The sequence below is a fragment of the Mastigoproctus giganteus genome, chromosome 13 (assembly GCF_048544385.1).
Source record: "Mastigoproctus giganteus isolate SK-2022 chromosome 13, ASM4854438v1, whole genome shotgun sequence".
NCBI lineage: Eukaryota > Metazoa > Arthropoda > Arachnida > Uropygi > Thelyphonidae > Mastigoproctus > Mastigoproctus giganteus.
Window position 1 is genome coordinate 56,134,566 of NC_143587.1, and position 10,213 is coordinate 56,144,778.

The window sequence follows — 10,213 nt, forward strand, 5'->3', positions numbered from 1 at the left end:
TTATCCTGGCTACCTGGTCGTGTCTATGAGTGTACTCAGTCTGGGTGATCACCTTGCATCCCGCGGTGATGTGTTGGATCGTTTCTGAGGACAGGTGGTATCGTCGACATGTGTCATCTAACACTCCGGGCTCCTTGGCGATCTATTTTCTATAGTTCCTGGTGTTGATTACTTGGTCTTATTATTATTATTATTATTATTATTATTATTCAGGTAAGTTGTTAATACCAATGAGTGATTCACAGCTATATAGTATATGTAAGGTCCTATACTTTCTCATCTGAGTGATGGAAAAATGTCTATAGAAGGGATGGGCAACCCGCGGCCTTCTAAGCTCTTTATTTATGTGCGGCCTTTGTCACACAAAGATGAAATAAAATCATTAAATAATCCTACAACTTTTAAACTAATATTTTTTTAAATTAAATATAAAAAATATTAATATTTTTATAAATTAAAAATATTAATTAATAATAAAAAGCTTTATATTTTTTTTTACAATATAGAAACATTATTCAGATAATTAAAAAAGGAAAATACAAATTTTTTGATCGAAAAAGTAAAATATATCATGTTTAACTTTTTCTATTTATTTAAAAATCGTTCTTATGTAACACAAATGATAAAAAACGAAAGCTATTTAATAAAAGAAAAATTCTAATCCTCTGTTAAGTTTGTTAAATTAAAAAATATTTTAACAGAGTTAATAATTTGACGAAAATAGTTTTTTATTTTAAAATTTAAATTGTGACATCGTGATTTTTTATCTGTTGCTTTTATTCTTGTCTTTAATTTTGTAATCCTGTAATTTCTTATGTTTGTTTTCACAATTGCTTAATTTTTAGATTGCCCCATCATGTCCAAAAAAGTTAAAAGGAAGTTGAATGAAGAAAACAGAACATTTAAAGAAGATTGGATGCAGTATTTTCTTATTTCTGTGAAAGACAAAATGGTTTGTTTGATGTGTAATACAGCACTAACAACATTTAAAAAATACAATGCAAATCAACATTATCTATCTCCCAAGGACCATAAATAGTAAAATTAGAAGGAGAAGCTCGTAAATCTGCACTTCAAAAAATGAAGAAAGAAAAACAGCACCAGGAAAAGGCTTTTGGTGTTTTTAAGCAAGGAACTTCTGCAACCGATGTTACATACGAAATAGCGCATGCACTTGGAAAAAAAGGCAAACCATTTAGTGACATCGAAATGATAAAAGAATGTATTGTTGAAGCAGTAGGATGTTCAGATCCGGAAAAAGTTGAAAAATACAAACAATTAACTCTCTCAAGAAAAATTATAACTAATAGACAATGTGAATTAGCTCAGAATGTAGGAGAACAACTTCAGGCAAAAATTCACTCTAAAGATGTATATTTTTCAATAGCGTTAGATGAAACCACTGATAGAAATGACTCTGATCAAATATTATATTTTATTCGTGCTAAAAGTGAAGATTTTTATTGTTACGAGGAACTACTGGCTTTGGGTACGCTCACTGGAAGGACTCGTGGAATTGATATTTTTAACAACTTTAAAGAAATGTGTCTTGAGAGAGGACTAAACCTTGGTAACCTAGTGAGTGTATGCACGGACGGTGCACCTTCTATGAGAGAAAAGCGAGAAGGATTCGTTTCATTGTTAAAAAAAGAAAAGCCCAATTTAGAAAAGTTAATTTCGTTCCACTGTATATTACACCAACAAAACCTTTGCGCTAAATCCTCCACATTGAGCAATACTTCGGACAAAATTATTGCAACTGTTAATTTTATTCGAGTCAATGCTTTAAGACATCGCCAATTTCGAAGCACGCTTATATTGGATGATGAGACATATAATGTCGACTTGCCATATTATTGTAAAGTGCGCTGGTTATCAAAAGGACAAATTTTAGTAAAAGTTTTGGCTTTGCGAGAACAAATTAAAAAATTTTACGAGGAACAACAAGAATGTGATTTATTAGATGAAGAATTTTGTAGAAATGCTGCGTTTTTGTGTGATATTATGGAAAAGCAAAATGAATTAAATGTTTATTTGCAGGGAAAAACAAGACATATATATATATGAGATGTGGCAAAAAATTCGGGTATTTCGAAAAGAATAAATTTTTTACGAGACTCTTTTCTCTAAATCAGAAATATCTGGAGAACATTTCCCTCATTTAAAAAATATGTTAAAGGAGCAGAAATATGTTGTATGTGACACTTTCAAAGACTACATAACCGTATTGGGCACGCTAATTGAAGAATACAATGATAGATTTTCTGATTTCGAAGAACATACTTTAGAAATGAAATTGGCGTATGAGCCACATTTAGTTGATATCCTGACGGCACCCACGGAACTACAGATGGAATTAATTGAATTAGGAGAAGATAATATGATAAAGACTTTTTTTTGATACAAAAAAAAATCCTATTGAAATATGGAAAAATGCAGTTGAATACCCACGTTTACATGGGTATTCAACTGCATGGGTAGTCAACACGCTCGTCGACTGCTCAGTCTTGCTTTGCAACTACGTATTGTTGCGAATCAACTTTTTCATACCTTACACAAATTAAAAGTCATTTAAGGACTCAGATAGCTGATATTCATTTAGAAGACCAACTCAAGTTGCGTACAACTAAGATGGAGCCTAATATCCAGTTGTTATCTAATAAAAAACAAACCCAAAAATCTCATTAGTTAATTATCAAAAAAGATGTTTCGGCTGAAACCAATGCATTCTGATGAGTTTAGCTCATTAAAAATGTGCAATCGAAGTGGTTTCAGCCGAGACATTTTTTGGTAAACAACTCAACCACCAAAGCATCAAATCTTCAACTCATTAGTTAACTCATATTAAATTATTTTTACAATAGTACAGTTTTTTCTAATTATTCTTGTATAATACACAGAGAGAATGTTAAATAATTGCTATAAATTTTCATTTGAATAACAATTTAGAAAATAATTTATTATCTTTATAATTATATTTTTTTAAATTTTGTGTTCATATAAAATGTAGGTGGATGTATTATAATGAGAATATTGTAAATATGTATGTTTTATTGAAATTTATTTGCCTTTTCTATAGTTATATGTAATAAAATTTAACACTGATAATTAAGTATGTTTTACTTCGTAAGTAGTGGTTCGAAGGATCGGTGCGGCCTTTCCACTATTTCCGAAAATGAATATGGCCTTTTATTTAAAAAAGGTTGCCCACCCCTGGTCTAGAGAATTACAAAGGATGTATTTCAATAACTTCTAATATACCTTGTATTATATATCTTAATATACCTTCTATTACATCTTGTATATAAAATTATACAGATAAGATTTAGGTTTAATTAAAATAAACAGCCAAACAAACAACGGAGGCAGCAAGTTTAAACTATAATATAAGAACATATAGGATTAAGCAGAGAAAAAAAATAAACTCTGAAAATCCCCAAAAGAATAGATACTTATATAGTGGCGGAAATGTACATAATACGAGGGCTCTTTGAGGGAGTGGCTTAGAAGGGAAATCAAACGAAGAGACTTCGATACAGAGTGGAAAGATCGGCCTAAAGGAATCGAACATGAGGAAAGACTTTCAGAAAACAAAAGGCGCAGTAAACAAGAAATCTGAATAATTGTGATAATGAAGGTAGATGAACAGAAATGACTGATTCAAAAGAGTCAGTTCTCATTGGACAATTTTTAATGGTAAGGAGAAGTTACGATATTCGAAAGAGAAATATATGCATATTTTCCGTTGGGAAGAGGGGGTGGGGTTCAGCTTCAATCAACGGACGGAACGAGGCGTGACAATAACATTCCCGGACTAGTGCAATATAAAAAACACAAAGTGAACGAGTTGAAAAATGGTTTTCTTTTTAATTAAAGTAATCACCACCGGACTGAGTGCACTTATTACACCATTCTGAAAGTTTTTGAAAAGAGTCACGAAAGCGTCTAAACAGACGATGTTCAGTTCAGCGGTTACGTTGTTCTTTATGTCAACGACATCAGAGATTTCAGGATGTCTTCAACAAGCTGAAATCGCTTTTCTTTGAGGGTAGTTTTCATTATTTCTTTCTTTCTTTTTTTTCTCTAGTATGGGCAACTAGAGAAATCTGCTGGCACCCACCGATTTAGCACTGCCTTCGGTGGGTGCGGGATCCGCCCCTTTTTGGGCAATTCAGTTAATACAGGCCCACCTCCTCGTGCTGAGGATGGGTACCGCTTTGCTGCTGCCCCGTTAAGGTAGCACATACAAACGATATATGATTTCCATTTAGCCAAACTACAGCATTCTGTAAACAATATGATGATAACTGGTGGAGTTTAACTCTGTTCCAGGTGCCGCAGCTACACTGCATAGTTGCATTGTATACACGTATACATGTTTTTCTTTAGAGTCTTTTATTGTTATTTATGGATTTGTATGAGATGGTCTGTAATCAGAAAGAGTTTCTCTGCGGAACCGGATGACTATATAAGAAAAGTTTATATATACAGTATGTAAAAATGAAAAAAAAAAAAAAAAAAAAAAAAGAATCATCTTGGAAAGAGGAAGAAGTCCAACGGTGCTAGATCGAGAAAGTAGGGTGGCTGGTTGATCTGTATTGAACAATTAGACTTTACACCAGCCGGTATTCAAATAAACAAATTCCAATCCTGCAACTAAAACACTTTATTTACAATAAAATAAAATACGAGCGTATAAAATGAAATGAAATGAAATGAAAAAAAAATAAAATATATAGTAGTCTAAAACTGATGTGATTTAATTTACAATAAAATAAAAAAATATAAAATATGATGATAAAAGCGATATTTCGGAGATAGCGATCTCCTTTCTCAACAGCATATTTCTGCTGTGTGGCACATCCTTAAATAGCAGATCCACGGCACCCGTCACATGGTTCCTCGGGAGTAAGGCCGGAATTTTCCATTTATGCACCGGAACCGGAAATGCCTCGGGAGCGCGCTAGCTGAAACCGTTCATCTCGCCCAAGAACCACGGTTTCCAAGAGGGGATGTAAGCGTACACCCTTGTCTCTATTAATGGAATTGCTAGCTGCCCCAATACGTAAACTCTCAAGCCATTTACGGTCCCAGAACCCCTGTGCATGATCCGTGATGACAGCATCCTCCGGGGAGATTTGATGTTGCTTCTCCCAAAAATGTTCTGCCACGGCAGACTTCCCATAATTTGCGGACTTTATTGCATTCATATGCTTCCCCCAGACGGTCTTTCAGTCGTCGCCCCGTCTCACCTACATAACACACCCCACAATCCGGGCATTTAATCTCGTATACCACCCCACTGTTGGCTTCTTTCGTTATGGGGTCTTTGACACAAGATATCACTGTGTACAACCTCCGTCCCGGGAGTTGCACACAGCGTATCTGGCACCCCCGAATTACTCGTGCAATGTGGTCTGAAAGGCCCGGATAGTAGGGAATGTATGCAGTGCTCACAGGGGCGAACGGCTCAGTACGGGTGGACTCCGCTCCTCTAATAATTCTGTCCAACACCCTCTGGGGGTAGCCGCATTTCCGGAGGTCTGTCGTGACACGAATAATTTCATTATTTCTGTCCTCCGAGATGCTACAGTGGGACCATACCCTATCTACTAAAGCCTTGACAACACTACCCTTGTGTTGGCTGGCTTGTGCCGAGGTATAATGAGTATGGGAGTCTGCCATGGCAGAACATTTTTGGGAGAAGCGACATCAAATCTCCCCGGAGGATGCTGTCATCACGGATCATGCACAGGGGTTCTGGGACCGTAAATGGCTTGAGAGTTTACGTATTGGGGCAGCTAGCAATTCCATTAATAGAGACAAGGGTGTACGCTTACATCCCCTCTTGGAAACCGTGGTTCTTGGGCGAGATGAACGGTTTCAGCTAGCGCGCTCCCGAGCCATTTCCGGTTCCGGTGCATAAATGTGAAATTACGGTCTTACTCCAGAGGAACCATGTGACGAGTGCCGTGGGTCTGCTATTTAAGGATGTGCCACACAGCAGAAATATGCTGTTGAGAAAGGAGATCACTATCTCCGAAAGCTACAGTTGTTACGGTTATTAATTGTTTTTATCATCATATTTTATATTTTTGTATTTTATTGTAAATTAAATCACATCAGTTTTAGACTACTATATATTTTATTTTATTTCATTTCATTTTATTTTATACGCTCGTATTTTATTTTATTGTAAATAAAGTGTTTTAGTTGCAGGATTGGAATTTGTTTATTTGAATACCGGCTGGTGTAAAGTCTAATTGTTCAATATGAATTGTCCCAGCCTTGTAGGCCTATTTAGAGATATGGTTGATCTGTACCAAGGGCGTATTCAGGGGTGGGCAGAGGTGGCATAGTATTTAGGGTTAGGCGTCACCTGTGGTTTCCCACATCTGCGGCGTATATATTCTGTGATGGAATGCAGAACTACTGCATAAGCCAGAAAAAAGTGTAGTGTCTGGTTTATGCAGAATTGTGTTGTGTCTCTGAAAAGAGTGACAAATCTGTAGAGATTTCCGTAGTGGAACCCTATGTTGCCCGCCACAACCATTGGGAGGTGGGCCAGGCTGCCTTCATACTCTGGCTGATCTTCGCCAGGGTCGCCTGAGCTTTCTGAATGGAGACCAAACAAAAAAAAAAAAAAAAACAAGGGAAGGGAGTGGGGAAGATAGCAGAAGTGGTGGAGTCAAAGTAGGCAAAAGAAGGAGGATGAGGAAAGATGGCATCCTCCAGCAGAAAGAAGAGGTGGGAAGGGAGAAGTAGGAATCACACTTGGTTTGGGAGCCCACCGAAGGCCAGGGAAAGGAAGACAGCTCGCAGAACAAGAGAGGTCTGCAAAGTTGGGAAGGTGTAACGGGAAGTGTCTGAGTTTGATTTATATCAATTCAGTGCCGTCATTCCAACGTGGAAGATGTCCAGTTAGGTGTGCATTCAGTTCTGATAGTGGCCGGTGATGAGGGAAGAGCAGGTACGAGGAGAGATCATAGCGGTTTCAGGAACGTCTGGTGTGGATGTCTATGTTCTGGGATCAGACGTGGAGAGATGATACCAACGCCTTTTGAAGACTGCTGAGGCGTATCTGCTAAAAGCTAAAAACGCTTCTTTTGATTTTAACAGGTTGCTTTCCGAGCTGAGTGTGAGTAAATTTATATCCAGTAACAGTTGACTACGTAGGTCCAGGTAGATGTTACACGAGTGCATTACGTGGTGCCAGTCCTCCAGTTCTCCACAAACACAATGGGCATCGTTTAAAAGCCAAAAGTCCTGAAGTCGCCTTTTGAATGATCCATGTCCTGTAAGAAGAAAGGTAGCGTGTAAATTGGGGAAGAACCGCCAAGTCTTTGTTTGTTGAGGTAGGGGACACCAGGTAGAAATAGCTTGGTAGTACTGCCTTTGGTGGAATCATCCCAACGGATTTGCCAGAGGGAAACAAGTTCCTGCCAAGTACGCCGGAGTTCTTGTTTCGGATCTGCATCGATAATAGTTTTTGTCCCCACGAATTCAGTGTCTTTGTTCTTTCTGATGGCATGTGAAAGAGCTGTGAATGCCGCTTGGGGGTCAAGGGGGATACAATCTGTTAATACTTGTAGTGCTGCTGTTGAGGTCGTTCTACAAGCCCGAGTCATTTTTAATAACATCAACCATTGTATCTGCAGAATAACGTTCCTAGTGCTAATGATGGACAAACGATGGAACCATACGGCAGCGCCGTATGTTACGAACGGTACAAAAACAGCTGAATAAAGAAGGTGGAGTGCAGGTCCCTTAAGATCCCAGCCTTTGCGGGTGAAGCGAGCAAGCATATTGATATAATTTTTGGCCTTCTCTTTCATGGACTTTAGATGTGGCATGAAAGTTCTGCGATCATGTAGGGTGACACCTAAATATTTGAATGAACATTGATTTTTGAGTGCATGTCCTTTATAACGAATGGTTGGTGGTCTGTTGATGTCAAGACGGCCTTTGAGAAGCAGGGGTCTGCTTTTATCTGTAGAGATTTCCAGCTTATTCTCTTCAGCCCAAACCAACAAGGCATTCAAGACTGTATTGACTCTGGTCTCAATAGCTGCACGAGTAGGGCCCTCAACAACGATAACCAGGTCATCTGCATATGAGAGCTGTGTGATGTGAGGGAAGTCAGAGGGGGCATTATTATGATTATTATTATTATTTTAGGGTTGCCCGTAATTAAATACATTAACCCGTATTTGTGTCTGTAAATTGCGTATGTTCCATGGTCGATTTGCCTGTTTTGCTGGACGAAAAAACCCCAGTTAATGGGGAGAAAAACCTTGCTATCTACGCCTGAGACCGACTAACTCAGCCACGGAGTGAAAAAAGCCCATTAAAGTTCCTCGCGTCATCGACGGGATTCGAACCCAGGCCTTTTCCACCCGGTGTGGGGAGGACGGTGACGATACCACTGTGCTACCCGCGCAGACAGTCAGAGGGGGCATATGCCCCTCCTTAACCCAAACTTTGAAATTAAAGAAAACGAACGCAGGAGGCGTACTAAAAAAAAAAAAACTAAAAAAAAAAAGGCTGGTCGCCATGCCCTCCCTTACGATGATATCTGGATACGCCACTGATCTGTACAATGCTATGTTTCGTCAGAAATGTCTTCACAAGTGTAAAATAGGCGGAGGAATTCTCGTTCAACAATAATCTCTCGAAATTGCGGCCTCACCCGGGAAATGCGCTTAAATAGCCTTTAAATCAGCTGAAAGTAGAACGCAGCATTGACTCTCCCCCTTTAAGGTAAAATTCCTTGTAAATTACACCTTGTTTGTCGAAAAATATTATCCTGGACTTCTGTAAACGAAACATTTTTGGACCTTGGGGTTCACTGTATGCGCTGACGCTTCGTCTCTGGATCGTACCGAAACACCCAGCACTCATCTCCAGTGACAATACAGTCGATGAAATTAAGATTGTCTTGAAAGGTCTTTGCATGATGACATTCTTCGTTGCTTCTACTCATTTGTAAGGCTGTGCTGCACAAATTTTGCCCAGACCTTCCTTTTCCCTAAATGCTCAAGCAGTATTTGACAAATTGCCTCCTTATTCATATCCAACTCATCAGCCATCATTCTGAGGATGAGGATCAAACGACGATCTTCTTCTGCAATTTTCCGAACTTTTGCAACTCTGTCCTCATTCGGAGAGGTTGACGGACGGCCGCTTCTTGGGTTATCGCAAGCAGCCTCACGTCCATCTTGGAACGGTTTATGCCATTCAAACACACAAGCATAACTTAAAGTTTCTTCACCATAAACAGTTTTTAACATTTCATACGTTTCTGTTGCAGATTTTCACAGTTTAATGCAAAATCAGATATTCGTTCTTTGCTCAATTGCAAAATCGTGGGAACGTTAACGCTATTAACGAAACTAGTTGTTACTTGCAACCTACTGGACATTGTCCAGCAAGTAACATCATCACCAATATAGAAATACACTACCATTAATATCCGGACATCCCTCCACAGATGAGGAAACAGGTCCTATGCATGCAACGCGTCAGAGAACCTGCTATAAATATGCACACTGGGCTTCGAACAGACAATTGCAAAAGTGGGTATGCAAGATGACACGTTCAACAGAATTAACAGACTTCCAACGTGGAATGATAGTAGGATGCCACATAAGCAAGCGTTCTGTACGAGACATCGCAGTCACTCTGCGGATCCCTAGGTCAACGGTTAGTGACGTCATATGCAAATGGAAGAGGAATAGGACTGAATCTGCCAAAAAAATGGCCTGATAAACCCTGAAAACTAACAGAAAGGGACAAGAGAATTCTGCGAATAAATCTGTGCCGAACCGTAATTTGCCATTGTTTCAAGTCACACAAACCCTCTGTTAGAGTATTGGGACTAATGTCAGCACTAGTACAATACGAAGGACACATCATGATATGGGTTACAATTGATCGTGCAGCTGTTCACAAGCCATTGATCACCTCAACAAATGCTAGACGCCGATTAGCATGCTGTAAGGAGCGCGAATCCTGGACTGTAGAGAAGTGAAAAACAGTCCTATGGACAGACGAGTCGAGATTCGCACTCTACCAGTCTGATGGCCATTCCTGGGTGTGACGAATGCCAGGGTAACAGTTCCTTCCTGATTGTATCCAGCCCCATACCAGTGTCATGGTATGGGGCTGCTTTTCATGGTTTGGCTTGGGCCCATTAGTCGTTATCGACAAAACC

At 38.9% G+C, this 10,213-nt stretch overlaps 1 protein-coding gene across 1 annotated transcript; it reads left to right on the forward strand.

The window, feature by feature from the left end:
- Nucleotides 1-1,080: 1,080 nt before the first annotated feature.
- LOC150076075 (protein ZBED8-like) lies at nucleotides 1,081-9,452 on the forward strand. Its single transcript, XM_090387252.1, has 2 exons — nucleotides 1,081-1,670; nucleotides 9,311-9,452. Exons 1-2 carry the CDS (start codon nucleotides 1,081-1,083, stop codon nucleotides 9,450-9,452), a joined length of 732 nt encoding a protein of 243 aa, XP_090243378.1.
- Nucleotides 9,453-10,213: the final 761 nt, after the last annotated feature.